The sequence below is a fragment of the Salmo salar genome, chromosome 29 (assembly GCF_965601325.2).
Source record: "Salmo salar chromosome 29, fSalSal1, whole genome shotgun sequence".
Classification (NCBI taxonomy): domain Eukaryota; kingdom Metazoa; phylum Chordata; class Actinopteri; order Salmoniformes; family Salmonidae; genus Salmo; species Salmo salar.
In genome coordinates, this window is record NC_138319.1 from 43,203,094 (window position 1) to 43,227,038 (window position 23,945).

The 23,945-nt window shown below is 42.4% G+C and overlaps 1 protein-coding gene across 1 annotated transcript in view; it reads right to left on the bottom strand.

The window, feature by feature from the left end:
- Window positions 1-23,945, bottom strand: part of vill (villin-like) — a 65,567-nt gene that overhangs the window by 6,654 nt on the left and 34,968 nt on the right. Inside the window, 10 exon segments of the mRNA XM_082970834.1 lie at window positions 130-318; window positions 1,153-1,297; window positions 6,201-6,346; window positions 7,891-8,070; window positions 11,273-11,431; window positions 12,006-12,143; window positions 16,376-16,476; window positions 19,878-20,031; window positions 20,119-20,217; window positions 20,579-20,657. Of these exon segments, the coding sequence (XP_082826960.1) occupies window positions 130-318; window positions 1,153-1,297; window positions 6,201-6,346; window positions 7,891-8,070; window positions 11,273-11,431; window positions 12,006-12,143; window positions 16,376-16,476; window positions 19,878-20,031; window positions 20,119-20,217; window positions 20,579-20,657 (1,390 nt within the window).

Consider the following 23,945-nt stretch of genomic DNA (forward strand, 5'->3'; position numbering starts at 1 on the left):
CCTTAATAATAAATTCAATTCACTTTTCTGAAGTTTATTCAATTAAAAACATCTAGTCACATTTCTATCAGTGCATCCAGTTTCCCCCTCTAGCGCTGATGGCTGGTATGGTATCCCAGCTCTACTCACGCTCCACTTGTGAGGGTCCCAAGCGTTGAACCATCCGGTGAAGGTCAGCGGCTCGTAGCCCTGTTTGACGGAGATGATGGGCGTGTCAGGGTCCCGCCCCGCTGGGTGGGTCCTCAGGTACTCTAGAGCACTGTTACACGCTTCCTTGGTCTCGTATTCGTTGGCAGACCTGCCAATCCACAGGAAGATCTGACGGGATTGGACAAATATGGAGTCAGTGTTATTCGGCGGCAATGATGATGTGGTTCACCTGAACTGAACTGTTCTTTATGTAGAATTATGTTCTACATTTACATTTTAGTCATTTTAGCAGACCCTCTTATCCAGAGTGACTTACAGTAGTGAATGCATACATTTCATTTCATGCATTTTTTTGTACTGGCCCCCCGTGGGAATCGAACCCACAACCCTGCCGTTGCAAACACCATGACCCCTCACCTGACCCCTGACCCCCTCCCAGGTAACTATAGTGATGGCCCCTGACCCCTCACCTCCTCCCAGGTAACTATAGTGATGACCCCTGACCCATCACCTCCTCCCAGGTAACTATAGTGATGACCCCTGACCCCTCACCTCCTCCCAGGTAACTATAGTGATGACCCCTGACCCCTCACCTCCTCCCAGGTAACTATACTGATGACCCCTGACCCATCACCTCCTCCCAGGTAACTATACTGATGACCCCTGACCCCTCACCTCCTCCCAGGTAACTATAGTGATGACCTCTGACCCCCCATTCCTCCCAGGTAACTATAGTGATGACCTCTGACCTCTCACCTCCTCCCAGGTAACTATAGTGATGACCTCTGACCTCTCACCTCCTCCCAGGTAACTATAGTGATGACCCCTGACCCCTCACCTCCTCCCAGGTAACTATAGTGATGACCCCTGACCCATCACCTCCTCCCAGGTAACTATAGTGATGACCCCTGACCCCTCACCTCCTCCCAGGTAACTATAGTGATGACCCCTGACCCCTCACCTCCTCCCAGGTAACTATAGTGATGACCCCTGACCCCTCACCTCCTCCCAGGTGTCCAGCAGCATGACATCATCCTGGTCCAAGTCCTCCTGAGTCAAGTCCTCCACCTCTGTCATCCTGAACCGACCAGTCTGATTGGAGCATTCAAACAACCGAGGGCTGTGGGGAGTCTCCTCCTTCTGCAGTCTGACAGACAGGATGTGATGTCACATAGTCACATGACAGCATTTGATGTCACGGAGTCAAATTACATGTTCAGAACGATTGACTGACCAATAGCAGGATTACATCTAAAGATATTGCAATAGGGACCTGAACATGAAAACTCTAGACCCTAGAGCAAGTGCCATCCTAGTTCTACTATCATCCGAGTTCTAGTATCATCCTAGTTCTAGAATCATCCTAGTTCTACTATCATCCTAGTTCTAGAATCATCCTAGTTCTAGTATCATCCTAGTTCTAGTTTCATCCTAGTTCTACTATCATCCTAGTTCTAGAATCATCCTAGTTCTAGAATCATCCTAGTTCTAGTTATAGTATCATCCTAGTTGTAGTATCATCCTAGTTCTAGAATCATCCTAGTTCTACTATCATCCTAGTTCTACTATCATCCTAGTTCTATTATCATCCTAGTTCTAGTATCATCCTAGTTCTAGTATCATCCTAGTTCTACTATCATCCTAGTTCTACTATCATCCTAGTTCTAGTATCATCCTAGTTCTACTATCATCCTAGTTCTATTATCATCCTAGTTCTACTATCATCCTAGTTCTACTATCATCCTAGTTCTACTATCATCCTAGTTCTACTATCATCCTAGTTCTATTATCATCCTAGTTCTATTATCATCCTAGTTCTACTATCATCCTAGTTCTACTATCATCCTAGTTCTAGTATCATCCTAGTTCTACTATCATCCTAGTTCTATTATCATCCTAGTTCTACTATCATCCTAGTTCTACTATCATCCTAGTTCTACTATCATCCTAGTTCTACTATCATCCTAGTTCTATTATCATCCTAGTTCTATTATCATCCTAGTTCTACTATCATCCTAGTTCTATTATCATCCTAGTTCTACTATCATCCTAGTTCTACTATCATCCTAGTTCTACTATCATCCTAGTTCTATTATCATCCTAGTTCTACTATCATCCTAGTTCTACTATCATCCTAGTTCTACTATCATCCTAGTTCTAGTATCATCCTAGTTCTAGTATCATCCTAGTTCTAGTATCATCCTAGTTCTACTATCATCCTAGTTCTACTATCATCCTAGTTCTAGAATCATCCTAGTTCTATTATCATCCTAGTTCTAGAAACATCCTAGTTCTATTATCATCCTAGTTCTAGTATCATCCTAGTTCTAGTTCTAGTATCATCCTAGTTCTACTATCATCCTAGTTCTAGAATCATCCTAGTTCTAGAATCATCCTAGTTCTAGAATCATCCTAGTTCTACTATCATCCTAGTTCTATTATCATCCTAGTTCTAGTATCATCCTAGTTCTATTATCATCCTAGTTCTACTATCATCCTAGTTCTAGTATCATCCTAGTTCTAGTTCTAGTATCATCCTAGTTCTACTATCATCCTAGTTCTAGAATCATCCTAGTTCTAGTATCATCCTAGTTCTAGTATCATCCTAGTTCTAGTATCATCCTAGTTCTAGTTCTAGTATCATCCTAGTTCTAGAATCATCCTAGTTCTAGTATCATCCTAGTTCTAGTATCATCCTAGTTCTAGAATCATCCTAGTTCTAGAATCATCCTAGTTCTAGTATCATCCTAGTTCTACTATCATCCTAGTTCTAGAATCATCCTAGTTCTACTATCATCCTAGTTCTAGTTCTAGTATCATCCTAGTTCTAGAGTCATCCTAGTTCTACTATCATCCTAGTTCTAGTTCTAGTATCATCCTAGTTCTAGAGTCATCCTAGTTCTACTATCATCCTAGTTCTAGTATCATCCTAGTTCTATTATCATCCTAGTTCTAGTATCATCCTAGTTCTAGTATCATCCTAGTTCTAGTATCATCCTAGTTCTAGAATCATCCTAGTTCTAGTATCATCCTAGTTCTAGTATCATCCTAGTTCTAGTTCTAGTATCATCCTAGTTCTAGAATCATCCTAGTTCTAGTATCATCCTAGTTCTAGAATCATCCTAGTTCTAGTATCATCCTAGTTCTAGTATCATCCTAGTTCTAGTATCATCCTAGTTCTAGAATCATCCTAGTTCTAGTATCATCCTAGTTCTAGAATCATCCTAGTTCTAGTATCATCCTAGTTCTAGAATCATCCTAGTTCTAGTATCATCCTAGTTGTAGTATCATCCTAGTTCTAGAATCATCCTAGTTCTAGAATCATCCTAGGTCTAGTATCATCCTAGTTCTAGTATCATCCTAGTTCTAGAGTCATCCTAGTTCTAGTATCATCCTAGTTTTAGTATCATCCTAGTTCTACTATCATCCTAGTTCTAGTATCATCCTAGTTCTACTATCATCCTAGTTGTAGAATCATCCTAGTTCTACTATCATCCTAGTTCTAGTTCTAGTATCATCCTAGTTGTAGTATCATCCTAGTTCTAGAGTCATCCTAGTTCTACTATCATCCTAGTTCTAGTATCATCCTAGTTCTAGTATCATCCTAGTTCTAGTATCATCCTAGTTCTACTATCATCCTAGTTCTAGAATCATCCTAGTTCTAGTATCATCCTAGTTCTAGTATCATCCTAGTTCTAGTATCATCCTAGTTCTAGTATCATCCTAGTTCTAGAATCATCCTAGTTCTAGTATCATCCTAGTTCTAGAATCATCCTAGTTCTAGTATCATCCTAGTTCTAGAATCATCCTAGTTCTAGTATCATCCTAGTTCTAGTATCATCCTAGTTCTAGAATCATCCTAGTTCTAGAATCATCCTAGGTCTAGTATCATCCTAGTTCTAGTATCATCCTAGTTCTAGAGTCATCCTAGTTCTAGTATCATCCTAGTTTTAGTATCATCCTAGTTCTACTATCATCCTAGTTCTAGTATCATCCTAGTTCTACTATCATCCTAGTTCTAGAATCATCCTAGTTCTACTATCATCCTAGTTCTAGTTCTAGTATCATCCTAGTTGTAGTATCATCCTAGTTCTAGAGTCATCCTAGTTCTACTATCATCCTAGTTCTAGTATCATCCTAGTTCTAGTATCATCCTAGTTCTAGTATCATCCTAGTTCTACTATCATCCTAGTTCTACTATCATCCTAGTTCTACTATCATCCTAGTTCTACTATCATCCTAGTTCTACTATCATCCTAGTTCTAGTATCATCCTAGTTCTAGAATCATCCTAGTTCTATTATCATCCTAGTTCTACTATCATCCTAGTTCTACTATCATCCTAGTTCTACTATCATCCTAGTTCTAGTATCATCCTAGTTCTAGAATCATCCTAGTTCTACTATCATCCTAGTTCTAGTATCATCCTAGTTCTACTATCATCCTAGTTCTATTTAAATGTTATTTGTCACATGCGCCGAATACAACAGGTGTAGACCTTACAGTGAAATGCTGACTTACAAGCCCTTAATTATGAGCCCTTAACCAACAATGCTTTAAGAAGTTCAGAAGAAAAATGAGTTACGTAAAAAATAGATTAGTAAAAAAAATAAGAAAATAAAAGTAACAAATCATTAAGGAGCAGCAGTAAAATAACAATAGTGAGGCTATATACAGGGGGTACCGGTACAGAGTCAATGTGGAGGCTATATACAGGGGGTACCGGTACAGAGTCAATGTGGAGGCTATATACAGGGGGTACCGGTACAGAGTCAATGTGGAGGCTATATACAGGGGGTACCGGTACAGAGTCAATGTGGAGGCTATATACAGGGGGTACCGGTACAGAGTCAATGTGGAGGCTATTTACAGGGGGTACCGGTACAGAGTCAATGTGGAGGCTATATACAGGGGGTACCGGTACAGAGTCAATGTGGAGGCTATATACAGGGGGTACCGGTACAGAGTCAATGTAGAGGCTATTTACAGGGGGTACCGGTACAGAGTCAATGTGGAGGCTATATACAGGGGGGTACCGGTACAGAGTCAATGTGGAGGCTATATACAGGGGGTACCGGTACAGAGTCAATGTGGAGGCTATATACAGGGGGTACCGGTACAGAGTCAATGTGAAGGCTATATACAGGGGGTACCGGTACAGAGTCAATGTGAAGGCTATATACAGGGGGTACCGGTACAGAGTCAATGTGGAGGCTATATACAGGGGGTACCGGTACAGAGTCAATGTGGAGGCTATATACAGGGTATTACGGTACAGAGTCAATGTGGAGGCTATATACAGGGGGTACCGGTACAGAGTCAATGTGGAGACTATATACAGGGGGTACCGGTACAGAGTCAATGTGGAGGCTATATACAGGGGTACCGGTACAGAGTCAATGTGGAGGCTATATACAGGGTATTACGGTACAGAGTCAATGTGGAGGCTATATACAGGGGGTACCGGTACAGAGTCAATGTGGAGACTATATACAGGGGGTACCGGTACAGAGTCAATGTGGAGACTATATTCAGGGGGTACCGGTACAGAGTCAATGTGGAGGCTATATACAGGGGGTACCGGTACAGAGTCAATGTGGAGGCTACATACAGGGGGTACCGGTACAGAGTCAATGTGGAGGCTATATACAGGGGGTACCGGTTAGTCGAGGTAATTGAGGTAATACTTACATGTAGGTAGAGTTAAAGTGACCTTATAGTATCCTCCTATCATTCTAGTTCTATTATCATCAGTCTGTGTGTACCGTGTCATCAGTCTGTGTGTACCGTGTCATCAGTCTGTGTGTACCCTGTCATCAGTCTGTGTGTAGTGTGTCATCAGTGTGTGTACAGTGTCATCAGTCTGTGTATACCGTGTTAGCAGAGTCTGTGTACCGTATCAGCAGTGTGTGTGTACCGTGTCATCAGTCTGTGTGTACCGTGTTAGCAGAGTCTGTGTACCTTATCAGCAGTGTGTGTGTACCCTGTCATCAGTCTGTGTGTACCCTGTCATCAGTCTGTGTGTACCGTGTTAGCTGTGTCTGTGTGTACCTCTTGTCGCAGGCGTAGGGGGCCTTCCCTCCCAGAGCCACCCAGAACTCCGCAGGCTCCTGTCCCTCCATTACAACCTGTTTATCCTGCCTGGACAGAACGTCTGCCACCGCCTTCGCCATCTCTCTCTCATCACCACTACAACCCTGAGACAGAACACATACAGGTACATGTCACACACAATACAGGTACATGTCACACACAATACAGGTACATGTCACACACAATACAGGTACATGTCACACACAATACAGGTACATGAAAACTGTTCCTTTCCCTCCTCTGCCCGAGAAGCCGTTGTTTGGAGGATATATTGGCACGGGTGTTGTTAGGCCCGAGACGAAGTCGAGGACTGGAACAACATATTCAAATAATTATTGGCAGATTTTTATTATTAAAAACGTTATTTTGATGAGTTTATTCACACTATTTTATCCTTCCACAAGATAAAGTCCCGATACAAATCTAGGGTTGCTACCCAAGCTGGCTGGTCGTTCATTCGATGGGACCCAGTCGTTGAGTCGTTTTGTTCTGTATCTATGGACGCGAGCCAGTCGTTCGTTCTAAATGTTCGGTTGCCATACTGGCTGGCAACGTTCTAATCCCTTGCTTGCTAGCTAACCAAATACGGCTAACTTAGTCATGTCAAAAAGTGCAGACAGAATAACAGCAAGGTAGCCTCATTTGCATTTGTTTAAGCTGCTGGAGATCGAAGTTGAATATTGAAACAATGTTGCAAATGTCGATTTATTCAAATCTCCTGTCACGCCCTGATCTAATTCACCTGTCCTTGTGATTGTCTCCACCCCCTCCAGGTGTCGCTTATTTTCCCCAGTGTATTTATCCCTGTGTTTCCTGTCTCTCTGTGTATTTATCCCTGTGTTTCCTGTCTCTCTGTGTATTTATCCCTGTGTTTCCTGTCTCTCTGTGTATTTATCCCTGTGTTTCCTGTCTCTCTGTGTATTTATCCCTGTGTTTCCTGTCTCTCTGTGTCAGTTCGTCTTGTATGTTCAAGTCAACCAGCGTGTTTTTCCCCGTGTTCCTGCTTTTCTATTCTCTTACTAGTCCTCCCGGTTTTGACATTTGCCTGTTTTTCTTGCTCCATTCCCGCCTACCTGACCATTCTGCATGCGCTGCCCTGACCTCGAGCCTGCCTGACCATTCTGTACCTCTGATCTGGTTTTGACCTTTTTGCCTGTCCACGACCATTCTCTTGCCTACTCCTTTTGGATTAATAAACATCTAAGACTCCAACCATCTGCCTCCTGTGTCTGCATCTGGTTCTCGCCTTGTGCCCTTATATCTCCACTGTTGAAAACTAAATGTTAGTCTAAAAGAAATGTGAGATAATGTCTAGATGCTTTTTATAGTGGAGATCAAGTTTATAAATTGCCTGGCTGGGCTGATGGATTGCGTAGTCAGACGGAACAGAGTGAATAGGCATTTTAACATCATAGATTTAGCCGGTGGTAACTTGTGGAATAGACACCAGCTGGAATAAGGTTTTAACCAAATCAGCATTAAGGATTAGACCCCATCCGTTGTCGTACCACAGGTAACAGTGTAGTACCTTGTCGTACCACAGGTAACAGTGTAGTACCTTGCCGTACCACAGGTAACAGTGTAGTACCTTGTCGTACCACAGGTAACAGTGTAGTACCTTGTCGTACCACAGGTAACAGTGTAGTACCTTGCCGTACCACAGGTAAATCGTGTGGTCAGTTTTTAGCAGGAACACATCGTTGGTGTTGAGTGATGAGGAGCGAGCTGGGACCTCAGTAGCCCTGGTGTTCATCTCATGAGTCCCTCGAACCTGGAACAGTCTGGCTCCTGGGCTTGGGTTAGTCACCCCCGCTCTGCCTGTACCCCCCTGCACACGCACACACACACACACAGACAGACAGACAGACAGACAGACAGACAGACAGACAGACAGACAGACAGACAGACAGACAGACAGACTCAATCATCTTAAAGGGATAGTTCATCCAAAATCTAAATTTGAGTGACATTTCCCTTTCCTTGAGTTTAATCTGAAGGTCCATGGTGACAGAATCCACAATAATCCATGATTTGCTTCTGTCACCAGCCTGAAGTTAGCATGTTAGCGTCACTAGATTTCATCAGTGGTTCCAGGAGAACTGATGTTAGCAAAGCTGCATTGCAAGCTGAAACTTCCTCAAAAACACTTCAAACTACTATCGGTTGTTGGTGGATTTAGCAGGGATTTTTTTTTTTTTTACGTGCATACTGAAATACTCGCTGGAATTTGGTTGCTCAGAACTGGAGGGATTTTCTCATGTAGCCAGAGCAGAGAGCATCTTTCTGCGTCTTCCAGTGATGACTTTGTTGACCTGGGGCAGGTATTTTCGACATGGTTTGCTTTTCCAGATGTGAATTAAACAGACCAGTAAATATAGGAAGTATCAGAGCATTTGACCATTAAAAGATAACAGCATTCCCACGGTGAAGAAAACACGGACGTGTTCTTCACAGTTATGGACTCTACCCAATTTAGTTCGAAGCGTTTTTGAGGAAGTTTCAGCTTGCAGTGCAGCTTTGCTAACATCGCTTCACCCGGAACCACTAATGAAATCTGATGAAATGCTAACATGCTAACTTCAGGCTGGTGACAGAAGCAAATCATGGATTATTGTGGATTCTGTCACCGTGGATCTTCAGACAAAACTCAAGGAAAGGGAAATGTCCTACTCGGATGGTATTGCGCCGTCTCAACCTTCGCTCTCTCTCTCCCGCTACTCTCTCCTCTTCCATCCTATCATCTCTTCCCTCTGCTCAAACCTTCTCCAACCTATCTCCTGATTCTGCCTCCTCAACCCTCCTCACCTCCCTCTCTGCATCCTTTGATTTCCTCTGTCCCCTATCCTCCAGGCCGGCTCGGTCCTCCCCTCCTGCTCCGTGGCTCGACGACTCACTGCGAGCTCACAGAACAGGGCTCCGGGCAGCCGAGCGGAAATGGAGGAAAACTCACCTCCCTGCGGACCTGGCATCCTTTCACTCCCTCCTCTCTACATTTTCCTCTTCTGTCTCTGCTGCTAAAGCCACTTTCTACCACTCTAAATTCCAAGCATCTGCCTCTAACCCTAGGAAGCTCTTTGCTACCTTCTCCCCCCTCCTGAATCCTCCTCCCCCTCCCCCCCCCCTCCTCCCTCTCTGCGGATGACTTCGTCAACCATTTTGAAAAGAAGGTTGACGACATCCGATCCTCGTTTGCTAAGTCAAACGACACCGCTGGTCCTGCTCACACTGCCCTACCCTGTGCTTTGACCTCTTTCTCCCCTCTCTCTCCAGATGAAATCTCGCGTCTTGTGATGGCCGGCCGCCCAACAACCTGCCCACTTGACCCTATCCCCTCCCCTCTTCTCCAGACCATTTCCGGAGACCTTCTCCCCTACCTCACCTCGCTCATCAACTCATCCTTGACCGCTGGCTACGTCCCTTCCGTCTTCAAGAGAGCGAGAGTTGCACCCCTTCTGAAAAAACCTACACTCGATCCCTCCGATGTCAACAACTACAGACCAGTATCCCTTCTTTCCTTTCTCTCCAAAACTCTTGAACGTGCCGTCCTTGGCCAGCTCTCTTGCTATCTCCCTCAGAATGACCTTCTTGATCCTAATCAGTCAGGTTTCAAGACTGGGCATTCAACTGAGACTGCTCTTCTCTGTGTCACGGAGGCTCTCCGCACTGCTAAAGCTAACTCTCTCTCCTCTGCTCTCATCCTTCTAGACCTATCTGCTGCCTTTGATACTGTGATCCTCCTCTCCACCCTCTCCGAGCTGGGCATCTCCGGCGCGGCCCACGCTTGGATTGCGTCCTACCTGACAGGTCGCTCCTACCAGGTGGCGTGGCGAGAATCTGTCTCCGCACCACGTGCTCTCACCACTGGTGTCTCCCAGGGCTCTGTTCTAGGCCCTCTCCTATTCTCGCTATACACCAAGTCACTTGGCTCTGTCATATCCTCACATGGTCTCTCATATCATTGCTATGCAGATGACAAACAATTCATCTTCTCCTTTCCCCCTTCTGACAACCAGGTGGCGAATCGCATCTCTGCATGTCTGGCAGACATATCAGTGTGGATGACGGATCACCACCTCAAGCTGAACCTCGGCAAGACGGAGCTGCTCTTCCTCCCGGGGAAGGACTGCCCGTTCCATGATCTCGCCATCACGGTTGACAACTCCCTTGTGTCCTCCTCCCAGAGTGCTAAGAGCCTCGGCGTGACCCTGGACAACACCCTGTCGTTCTCCACTAACATCAAGGCGGTGACCCGATCCTGTAGGTTCATGCTCTACAACATTCGCAGAGTACGACCCTGCCTCACACAGGAAGCGGCGCAGGTCCTAATCCAGGCACTTGTCATCTCCCGTCTGGATTACTGCAACTCGTTGTTGGCTAGGCTCCCTGCCTGTGCCATTAAACCCCTACAACTCATCCAGAACGCCGCAGCCCGTCTGGTGTTCAACCTTCCCAAGTTCTCTCACGTCACCCCGCTCCTCCGCTCTCTCCACTGGCTTCCAGTCGAAGCTCGCATCCGCTACAAGACCATGGTGCTTGCCTATGGAGCTGTGAGGGGAACGGCACCTCCGTACCTTCAGGCTCTGATCAGGCCCTACACCCAAACAAGGGCACTGCGTTCATCCACCTCTGGCCTGCTCGCCTCCCTACCTCTGAGGAAGCACAGTTCCCGCTCAGCCCAGTCAAAACTGTTCGCTGCTCTGGCACCCCAATGGTGGAACAAGCTCCCTCACGACGCCAGGACAGCAGAGTCAATCACCACCTTCCGGAGACACCTGAAACCCCACCTCTTTAAGGAATACCTGGGATAGGATAAAGTAATCCTTCTAACCCCCCCTTAAAAGATTTAGATGCACTATTGTAAAGTGGTTGTTCCACTGGATATTATAAGGTGAATGCACCAATTTGTAAGTCGCTCTGGATAAGAGCGTCTGCTAAATGACTTAAATGTAAATGTAAATGTAAATGTAATGTAAATGTCACTCAAATGTCACTCAAAAAAATGTCTTTAAGATGAAGGAAGATGATCTCACCTCAAAGATGATGAGTTTTCCTTTAAAGATGGCCAGGAAGTGACGTGGCTCTTTTCCCATGACCACCCTGACTTGGACCGGCACTCCGCTGTACTTGTTGTCCATGGCAACGGCCTGATAGGCACACGATGTGATCTCATCCTGAGTAGCATGGCGACCCTGCACCGTCAACCACGACCCACGACAGTCACACACACCCAGCACAACACACGGGTTAATTATACACTAACTATACACGGTAACTATACACTAACTAGTCTCAGCTCCTAGAGTTTAACTATACACTGACTAGTCTCAGCTTCTAGAGTTTAACTATACACTAACTAGTCTCAGCTTCTAGAGTTTAACTATAAACTGACTAGTCTCAGCTTCTACTGATTAATTAACTATACACTAACTAGTCTCAGCTTCTAGAGTTTAACTATACACTGACTAGTCTCAGCTTCTAGAGTTTAACTATACACTAACTAGTCTCAGCTTCTAGAGTTTAACTATACACTAACTAGTCTCAGCTTCTAGTGATTAATTAACTATACACTAACTAGTCTCAGCTCCTAGTGATTAATTAACTATACACTAACTAGTCTCAGCTCCTAGTGATTAATTAACTATACACTAACTAGTCTCAGGAACACAGACTATCAACATTGACCAACACCATAATGCTGGAAATCAAGGCATTAGATACACTAAAGAAGACATGGTCAGAACCTGTTGTTGTCAGTGTCTTTACCTGCCACATGTACAGTATGTACTGCAGCTTGTTAGCTCTCTTGTAGGTGTAGAGCACCAGGTAACAGTCTCCTCCGTAGAACTGACCGAAGGAGCTGGGGTGGAGCTCTCTCAACTCCAGGTCCTCTATACGCCAGATCTGGATAAAGACCATTGCAAGTTTAAGTAAGTAAGTGTGGGAGTAGGTGTTTGTTGTCACGTCCTGACCCTAGTAAGATGTCATTTTCTATAGTAGAGTAGGTCAGGGCGTGACAGGGGGGGTGTTTTGGGGTTTTTCTATGTTTTCTATTTCTATGTTTTAGTTCTAGTTTTTCTATTTCTATGTTGGGGTTGATGTCCAATTGGAGGCAGCTGATCCTCGTTGCCTCTGATTGGAGATCATATTTAAGTAGGGTTTTTCTTCCTGGGTTTTGTGGGTAGTTGTTTTCTGTTTAGTCTATGTTCACCAGACGGAACTGTTATCGGTCGTTTTGTTAAAGTATATTCATTAAAAGTAAATATGAGCACTGTACACGCTGCGCCTTGGTCCCGTTTATACGATCCTCGTTACAGTTTGGTATTTTATTAGGATCTCCATTAGCTGCAAAAGCAGCAGCTACTCTTCCTGGCGTCCACACAGAACATGAAACATAATACAGAACATCAATAGACAAGAACAGAACTACATCCATTAAAAAATACATTAAAAAAGGCAGCCTACATGCCAATACACACACACTATCTGGGTCCAATAGCCTACATATCAATACACACACAAACTATTTGGGTCCAATAGCCTACATGCCAATACACACACAAACTATCTGGGTCCAATAGCCTACATACCAATACACACACACACTATCTGGGTCCAATAGCCTACATACCAATACATACACACACTATCTGGGTCCAATAGCCTACATATCAATACACACACAAACTATCTGGGTCCAATAGCCTACATATCAATACACACACAAACTATCTGGGTCCAATAGCCTACATATCAATACACACACAAACTATCTGGGTCCAATAGCCTACATATCAATACATACACAAACTATCTGGGTCCAATTGCCTACATATCAATACATACACACAAACTATCTAGGTCCAATAGCCTACATATCAATACATACACAAACTACCTGGGTCCAATAGCCTACATACCAATACATACTGTACAAACTATCTGGGTCCAATAGCCTACATATCAATACACACACAAACTATCTGGTCCAATAGCCTACATATCAATACACACACAAACTATCTGGGTCCAATAGCCTACATATCAATACACACACAAACTATCTGGTCCAATAGCCTACATATCAATACACACACACACTATCTGGGTCCAATAGCCTACATATCAATACACACACACACTATCTGGGTCCAATAGCCTACATATCAATACACACACAAACTATCTGGGTCCAATAGCCTACATATCAATACACACACACAAACTATCTGGGTCCAATAGCCTACATATCAATACATACACAAACTATCTGGGTCCAATAGCCTACATATCAATACATACACAAACTATCTGGGTCCAATAGCCTACATATCAATACACACACAAACTATCTGGGTCCAATAGCCTACATATCAATACACACACACACTATCTGGGTCCAACAGCCTACATATCAATACACACACAAACTATCAGGTCCAATAGCCTACATACCGTTACATACACAAACTATCTGGGTCCAATAGCCTACATATCAATACATACACAAACTATCTGGGTCCAATAGCCTACATATCAATACACACACACTATCTGGGTCCAATAGCCTACATATCAATACACACACACAAACTATCTGGTCCAATAGCCTACATATCAATACACACACAAACTATCTGGTCCAATAGGGGAGAGGCGTTGGGCCGTGAGGTGTTGCTTTATCTGTTTTTGAAACCAGGTTTGCTGTTTATCTGAGCAACATGAGATGGAACAGAGGTCCCTGCAGTAATGGCTCTATATAATACTGTACGCTTTCTTGAATTTGTTCTGGATTTGGGGACTGTGAAAAGACCCCTGGTGGCATGTCTGGTGGGGTAAGTGTGTGTGTCACAGCTGTGTGTAAATTGACTATGCAAACAATTTGGGATTTTCAACACATTAATGTTTCTTATAAAAATAAGAAGTGATGCAGTCAGTCTCTCCTCAACTCTTAGCCAAGAGAGACTGGCAGCATAGTATTAATATCAGCCCTCTGATTACAATGAAGAGCAAGACGTGATGCTCTGTTCTGGACCAGCTGCAGCTTAACTAGGTCTTTCCTTGCAGCACTGGACCACACGACTGGACAATAATCAAGATTAGACAAAACTAGAGCCTGCAGGACTTCCTTTGTGGAGAGTGGTGTCAAAACAGTCTCTTTACTACTGACAGACCTCTCCTCATCTTTACAACCATTGAATCTATATGTTTTGACCATGAAAGTTTACAATCTATGGTAACACCAAGTAATTTAGTCTCCTCAACTTGTTCAACAGCTGAGGTCTAGAACTTAGGGAATGATTTGTACCAAATAGAATGCTCTTAGTTTTAGAGATGTTCAGGACCAGTTTATTACTGGCCACCCATTCCAAAACAGACTGCAACTCTCTGTTAAGGGTTTCAGTGACTTCATTAGCTGTGGTTGCTGATGCGTATATGGGTGAAACATCAGCATACATGGACACACATGCTTTGTTTAATGCCAGTGGCAGGTCATTGGTAAAAATAGAAAAGAGTAGAGGCCTAGAGAACTGCCCTGTAGTACACCACACTTTGTAGGTCTGCTGTTAGAACCAGTAAAGGCTGCTTTACCACTCTTGGGTAGCGGAATGACTTTGGCTTCCCTCCAGGCCTGAGGACAAATACTTTCCTCTAGGCTAAGATTAAAGATATGACAGATAGGAGTGGCTATTCAGTCAGCTACCATCCTCAGTAGCTTTCCATCTAAGTTGTCAATGCCAGGAGGTTTGTCATTATTGATTGATAACAATAATTTTTCCACCTCTCTCACACTAACTTTACAAAATTCAACATTACTTTTCTTTCATTACTTGTTTTTTTTACGCATGAATATGATGGCTCAGTGTTCGTTGTTGGCATTTCCTGCCTAAGTTTGCCCACTTTGACTGTGAAGTAATCGTTCAAATAATTGGCAACATCAAATGGTTTTGTGATGAATAAGTATCTGATTCGATGAAAGATGGAGTTGAATGTCTTTCTGACCATAATTTCATTTAAAGTACTCCCCGTTTTTTTCCATCATTCTTTATATCATTGATCTTGTCTTCATAATACAGTTTCTTCTTTTTGTTGAGTTCAGTCACATAATTTCTCAATTTGCAGTAAGTCAGCCAGTTAGATGTACAGCCCGACTTATTAGCCACTCCTTTTGCTCCATCTCTTTCAACCATACAGTTTTTCAATTCCTCATCAATCCATTGAGCCTGAACAGTTCTAACAGTCAGTTTCTTAACAGGTTCGTGTTGATCAATAATTGCAAGAAGCAATTTCATAAATTCATCAAGTTCAGTGTCTGGATGCTCCTTATTAATCACATCAGGCCAACAAATATCTTAACATCATCCACAAAAGAGTCACAGCTAAATCTTATACACTATTTAAGGCCCAGCTTTAGGAACTTTGTCTTTCCTGATGATAACCAGGCTATATACACAGGGTACCAGGCTATATACACAGGGTACCAGGCTATATACACAGGGTACCAGGCTATATACACAGAGTACCAGGCTATATACACAGGGTACCAGGCTATATACACAGGGTACCAGGCTATATACACAGGGTACCAGGCTATATACAGGTACTGAGTGGATGTGCAGGAGTATGAGGTCGTTGAGGTAGATATGTACAGTGAGGGGGAAAAAAGTATTTGATCCCCTGCTGATTTTGTACGTTTTCCCACTTACAAAGAAATGATCAGTCTATAATTTTAATGGTAGGTTTATTTGAACAGTGAGAGACAGAATAACAACAAAAAAATCCAGAAAAACACATGTCAAAAATGTTATAGTCTTCCCTGTAGCTCAGTTGGTAGAGCATGGTGTTTGCAACGCCAGGGTTGTGGGTTCGATTCCCACGGGGGGCCAGCACAGAAAAAAAAAAAAAAAAATGTATGAAATTGTATGAGATGTATGCATTCACTACTGTAAGTCGCTCTGGATAAGAGCGTCTGCTAAATGACTGAAATGTAAAATGTTATAAAATGATTTGTATTTTAATGAGGGAAATAAGTATTTTGCTTGAAATCCCCCAAAAGATTGAAAACTCAATTGAAAACAATATTAGATTTTTGCCCAAATTAAAAAATAACAAATAATAGCCTTGGTGTGTCTCACCTGAACCTGTCCAGAGGCGTCGTCCACCATGCGTTGCTGTGCTGCCAGTTCAGGACGAGCATGAAGCTCCATCACATCAAACTTCACCTGCTCAACTTTAGCTACAGGACAGGACACAATGGTGTTGAGATGGAACAAAAAACCTGCACATCTATGACCAGGATGTATTTACAGTGTACAAAAGTTACTCATTGTAAAGAAGTTGTCGTTTAGTTAGTTACCTATCATCTTTGTTTCATGTAGCTAGTTACAGCACCTTCAGAAAGTATTCATACCCCTTGACTTATTGCACATTTTGATGTGTTACAGCCTGAATTTAAAATGGATTAAATATATATTTTCTCTCACCCATCTACACAACAATAAGTGTTTTTTTCCGGGTGTGCACGTGCAGGACAGAGGCATAACAATACTTACACTATTGTTCTAAATTCAATCACCTTCTTCATCCTCATCATTCAGTTCATTGAAATTCAATTTTGAAGTCGTGCACAATTATCAGTATATATTTGGTTTATGTCGTCCATTCATTGTCAGTTAGAAACACAGCAGCGCCTTGGGACCCAAAAGCATAATCAGCTCTCTAACTCCCCCTTGTGGTGGTCTGGAGCAATGAAGCAGTGATGCAGGGTACCGTACTAATCCACAAATTACCTCGAAGTCCCGCAAAACTTTAAGTTGAGCAACCACTGTACCTATCTTGGCTAGTTAATAGTAGTAACCTACCTTGTTTAGTTAGTACTAGTTACATATATTGGTTAGTTAAGAGTAGCTACCTATCTTGTTTAGTTAACAGTAGTTACCTAATTGAGTTAGTAGTAGTTACCTATATTGGGAAGTTAAAAGTATTTACCTACTAACTTACTTACTTACTTAGTTAGTTAGTAGTTACCTATCTTGGCTAGTTAATAGTAGTTACCTATCTTGGCTAGTTAATAGTAGTTACCTATCTTGGTTAGTTAATAGTAGTTACCTATCTTGGTTAGTTAATAGTAGTTACCTATCTTAGTTAGTAGTTTCCTATCGTGGCTAGTTAATAGTAGTTACCTATCGTGGCTAGTTAATAGCAGTTACCTATCTTAGTTAGTTAGTAGTTACCTATCTTGGTTAGTTAATAGTAGTTACCTATCTTAGTTAGTTAATAGTAGTTACCTATCTTAGTTAGTTAGTAGTTACCTATCTTAGTTAGTTAGTAGTTACATATCTTAGTTAGTTAGTAGTTACCTATCTTGGTTAGTTAGTAGTAGTTACCTATCTTGGTTAGTTAATAGTAGTTACCCATCTTAGTTAGTTAGTTAGTAGTTACCTATCTTAGTTAGTTAGTAGTTACCTATCTTAGTTAGTTAGTAGTTACATATCTTAGTTAGTTAGTAGTTACCTATCTTAGCTAGTTAATAGTAGTTACTTATCCTGGCTAGTTAATAGTAGTTACCTATCTTGGTTAGTTAGTAGTTACCCATCTTAGTTAGTTAGTAGTAGTTACCTATCTTGGTTAGTTAATAGTAGTTACCTATCTTGGTTAGTTAATAGTAATTACCTATCTTAGTTAGTTAGTAGTTACCTATCTTAGTTAGTTAGTTAGTAGTTACCTATCTTAGTTAATAGTTGTTACCTATCTTAGTTAGTTAGTAGTTACCTATATTAGTTAGTTAATAGTAGTTACCTATCTTAGTTAGTTAGTAGTTACCTATCTTAGTTAGTTAGTAGTTACCTATCTTGGTTAGTTAGTAGTTACCTATCTTAGTTAGTTAGTAGTTACCTATCTTGGTTAGTTAATTGTAGTTACCTATCTTGGCTAGTTAATAGCAGTTACCTATCTTGGTTAGTTAATAGCAGTTACCTATCTTGGTTAGTTAATAGTAGTTACCTATCTTGGTTAGTTAGTAGTTACCTATCTTGGTTAGTTAGTAGTTACCTATCTTAGTTAGTTAGTAGTAGTTACCTATCTTGGTTAGTTAATAGTAGTAACCTACCTTGTTTAGTTAGTACTAGTTACATATATTGGTTAGTTAAGAGTAGCTACCTATCTTGTTTAGTTAACAGTAGTTACCTAATTGAGTTAGTAGTAGTTACCTATATTGGGAAGTTAAAAGTATTTACCTACTTACTTACTTACTTACTTAGTTAGTTAGTTAGTAGTTACCTATCTTGGCTAGATAATAGTAGTTACCTATCTTGGTTAGTTAATAGTAGTTATCTATCTTGGTTAGTTAATAGTAGTTACCTATCTTAGTTAGTTAGTAGTTTCCTATCGTGGCTAGTTAATAGTAGTTACCTATCGTGGCTAGTTAATAGCAGTTACCTATCTTAGTTAGTTAGTAGTTACCTATCTTGGTTAGTTAATAGTAGTTACCTATCTTAGTTAGTTAATAGTAGTTACCTATCTTAGTTAGTTAATAGTAGTTACCTATCTTGGTAAGTTAATAGTAGTTACCTATCTTGGTTAGTTAATAGTAGTTACCTATCTTAGTTAGTTAGTAGTTACCTATCTTGGTTAGTTAATAGTAGTTACCTATCTTGGTTAGTTAATATTAGTTACCTATCTTAGTTAGTTAGTAGTTACCTATCTTGGTTAGTTAATAGTAGTTACCCATCTTAGTTAGTTAGTTAGTTAGTAGTTACCTATCTTAGTTAGTTAGTAGTTACCTATCTTAGTTAGTTAGTAGTTACATATCTTAGTTAGTTAGTAGTTACCTATCTTAGCTAGTTAATAGTAGTTACTTATCTTGGCTAGTTAATAGTAGTTACCTATCTTGGTTAGTTAGTAGTTACCCATCTTAGTTAGTTAGTAGTAGTTACCTATCTTGGTTAGTTAATAGTAGTTACCTATCTTGGTTAGTTAATAGTAGTTACCTATCTTAGTTAGTTAGTAGTTACCTATCTTAGTTAGTTAGTTAGTAGTTACCTATCTTAGTTAATAGTAGTTACCTATCTTAGTTAGTTAGTAGTTACCTATATTAGTTAGTTAATAGTAGTTACCTATCTTAGTTAGTTAGTAGTTACCTATCTTAGTTAGTTAGTAGTTACCTATCTTAGTTAGTTAGTAGTTACCTATCTTGGTTAGTTAGTAGTTACCTATCTTAGTTAGTTAGTAGTTACCTATCTTGGTTAGTTAATAGTAGTTACCTATCTTAGTTAGTTAGTAGTTACCTATCTTGGTTAGTTAATAGCAGTTACCTATCTTGGTTAGTTAATAGTAGTTACCTATCTTGGTTAGTTAGTAGTTACCTATCTTGGTTAGTTAGTAGTTACCTATCTTAGTTAGTTAGTAGTAGTTACCTATCTTGGTTAGTTAATAGTTGTTACCTATCGTGGCTAGTTAGTAGTTACCTATCTTAGTTAATAGTGGTTACATATCTTAGTTAGTTAATAGCAGTTACCTGTCTTGGCTAGTTAATAGTAGTTACCTATCTTAGTTAGTTAGTAGTTACCTATCGTGGCTAGTTAATAGTAGTTAGCTATCTAGTTAATAGTAGTTACCTATCTAGTTAATAGTAGTTACCTATCTTCCCAGTGGTGTACACATTCCCCAGGCCTTTTGTCTGTCCCTTCTCTGTCCATGAAATGAAGAGGTGTTTGAACATGGCTGACTCTCCTCCCTCAGCCATCACCTCCACATTAGTGCTGCTGGCGTAGTTCTTAGCCTTGATGAAGCCCTACAGAGGATAGAGGAGGAGGGATGTTTTCTCTGCACCGAGGGTTGAATGTCATTTCCATGTGTTCCTGTTCTAGCTGTGACTCACCACTGCCCTGCCCAGCGCCGAGCGACGCTCCTCTACAGACGCCTCCTTTCCCTTCCACACCAGCACACTCGAACCACCCTTGTCCACAATATAGCAGTCCTGACAGGGAGGGAGAGAGAGACAGAGACAGAGAGAGATACAGAGAGAGAGAGTGAGAGAAAGAGAGTGAGAGAAAGAGAGACAGAGACAGAGACAGAGAGACAGAGAGACAGAGAGACAGAGAGAGAGAGAGAGAGAGAGAGAGAGAGACAGAGACAGAGACAGAGACAGAGACAGAGACAGAGACAGAGAGAGAGACAGAGACACAGAGAATAATGGAAAAACAGAACGGCCATGCAGACGAAGGCCTTCTGTTAAGGACTGTGTGGCAAATTGTATAGAAAATGTATAGTTATAGGAATAAGAGGAAGTTAGAATGAGGTTCATCAGGCGACATGAGGCAGTAATGAAGGAGTTGTACCGTGGAGTGCAGCAGGTCTTGAGTCAGAGGCTGCATGGCTACCTCCTGGACGACCAGCTTGCCACTCTCATCAGACACACTGGGAGACAGACAGTACCAGGAGTTAACATCCACTCTCATCAGACACACTGGGAGAAAGACAGTACCAGGAGTTAACATCCACTCTCATCAGACACACTGGGAGACAGACAGTACCAGGAGTTAACATCCACTCTCATCAGACACACTGGGAGACAGACAGACAGTACCAGGAGTTAACATCCACTCTCATCAGACACACTGGGAGACAGACAGACAGTACCAGGAGTTAACATCCACTCTCATCAGACACACTGGGAGACAGACAGACAGTACCAGGAGTTAACATCCACTCTCATCAGACACACTGGGAGACAGACAGACAGTACCAGGAGTTAACATCCACTCTCATCAGACACACTGGGAGACAGACAGACAGTACCAGGAGTTAACATCCACTCTCATCAGACACACTGGGAGACAGACAGTACCAGGAGTTAACATCCACTCTCATCAGACACACTGAGAGACAGACAGACAGTACCAGGAGTTAACATCCACTCTCATCAGACACACTGGGAGACAGACAGTACCAGGAGTTAACATCCACTCTCATCAGACACACTGGGAGACAGACAGTACCAGGAGTTAACATCCACTCTCATCAGACACACTGAGAGACAGACAGTATCAGGAGTTAACATCCACTCTCATCAGACACACTGGGAGACAGACAGTATCAGGAGTTAACATCCACTCTCATCAGACACACTGGGAGAAAGACAGACAGTACCAGGAGTTAACATCCACTCTCATCAGACACACTGGGAGACAGACAGACAGTACCAGGAGTTAACATCCACTCTCATCAGACACACTGGGAGACAGACAGTATCAGGAGTTAACATCCACTCTCATCAGACACACTGGGAGAAAGACAGACAGTACCAGGAGTTAACATCCACTCTCATCAGACACACTGGGAGACAGACAGACAGTACCAGGAGTTAACATCCACTCTCATCAGACACACTGGGAGACAGACAGTACCAGGAGTTAACATCCACTCTCATCAGACACACTGGGAGACAGACAGACAGTACCAGGAGTTAACATCCACTCTCATGAGACACACTGGGAGACAGACAGTACCAGGAGTTAACATCCACTCTCATCAGACACACTGGGAGACAGACAGACAGTACCAGGAGTTAACATCCACTCTCATCAGACACACTGGGAGACAGACAGACAGTACCAGGAGTTAACATCCACTCTCATCAGACACACTGGGAGACAGACAGACAGTACCAGGAGTTAACATCCACTCTCATCAGACACACTGGGAGACAGACAGTACCAGGAGTTAACATCCACTCTCATCAGACACACTGGAGACAGACAGTACCAGGAGTTAACATCCACACACACCAAGGGGTGAGAAGTGACAATCTGGAACAATAGCCTTGGTGTCAGTCTGGAACAATAGCCTTGGTGTCAGTCTGGAACAATAGCCTTGGTGTCAGTCTGGAACAATAGCCTTGGTATCAGTCTGGAACAATAGCCTTGGTGTCAGTCTGGAACAATAGCCTTGGTATCAGTCTGGAACAATAGCCTTGGTGTCAGTCTGGAACAATAGCCTTGGTGTCAGTCTGGAACAATAGCCTTGGTGTCAGTCTGGAACAATAGCCTTGGTGTCAGTCTGGAACAATAGCCTTGGTGTCAGTCTGGAACACTAGCCTTGGTGTCAGTCTGGAACAATAGCCTTGGTGTCAGTCTGGAACAATAGCCTTGGTGTCAGTCTGGAACAATAGCCTTGGTGTCAGTCTGGAACAATAGCCTTGGTGTCAGTCTGGAACAATAGCCTTGGTGTCAGTCTGGAACAATAGCCTTGGTGTCAGTCTGGAACACTAGCATTGGTGTCAGTCTGGAACAATAGCTTTGGTGTCAGTCTGGAGCAATAGCATTGGTGTCAGTCTGGAACAATAGCCTTGGTGTCAGTCTGGAACAATAGCCTTGGTGTTAGTCTGGAGCTACAGCAGGGCTCTGGTCTGGCAGGGCAATAATGCTGCATAATTGAATGAAGAAACATTTCCAGGCTAAGGGACACTAACAGAAACATTTCCAGGCTACGGGACACTAACAGAAACATTTCCAGGCTACGGGACACTAACAGAAACATTTCCAGGTTACGGGACACTAACAGAAACATTTCCAGGTTACGGGACACTAACAGAAACATTTCCAGGCTACGGGACACTAACAGAAACATTTCCAGGCTACGGGACACTAACAGAAACATTTCCAGGCTAAGGGACACTAACAGAAACATTTCCAGGCTAAGGGACACTAACAGAAACATTTCCAGGCTACGGGACACTAACAGAAACATTTCCAGGCTACGGGACACTAACAGAAACATTTCCAGGCTACGGGACACTAACAGAAACATTTCCAGGCTAAGGGACACTAACAGAAACATTTCCAGGCTAAGGGACACTAACAGAAACATTTCCAGGCTACGGGACACTAACAGAAACATTTCCAGGCTACGGGACACTAACATAAACTTTTCCAGGCTAAGGGACACTAACAGAAACATTTCCAGGCTACGGGACACTAACAGAAACATTTCCAGGCTACGGGACACTAACAGAAACATTTCCAGGCTACGGGAAACTAACAGAAACATTTCCAGGTTACGGGACACTAACAGAAACATTTCCAGGCTAAGGGACACTAACAGAAACATTTCCAGGCTACTGGACACTAACAGAAACATTTCCAGGCTAAGGGACACTAACAGAAACATTTCCAGGCTACGGGACACTAACAGAAACATTTCCAGGCTACGGGACACTAACAGAAACATTTCCAGGCTACGGGACACTAACAGAAACATTTCCAGGCTACGGGACACTAACAGAAACATTTCCAGGCTAAGGGACACTAACAGAAACATTTCCAGGCTAAGGGACACTAACAGAAACATTTCCAGGCTACGGGACACTAACAGAAACATTTCCAGGCTACGGGACACTAACAGAAACATTTCCAGGCTAAGGGACACTAACAGAAACATTTCCAGGCTACGGGACACTAAGAGAAACATTTCCAGGCTACTGGACACTAACAGAAACATTTCCAGGCTACTGGACACTAACAGAAACATTTCCAGGCTACTGGACACTAACAGAAACATTTCCAGGCTACGGGACACTAACAGAAACATTTCCAGGCTACGGGACACTAACAGAAACATTTCCAGGCTACGGGACACTAACAGAAACATTTCCAGGCTACGGGACACTAACAGAAACATTTCTAGGCTACGGGACACTAACAGAAA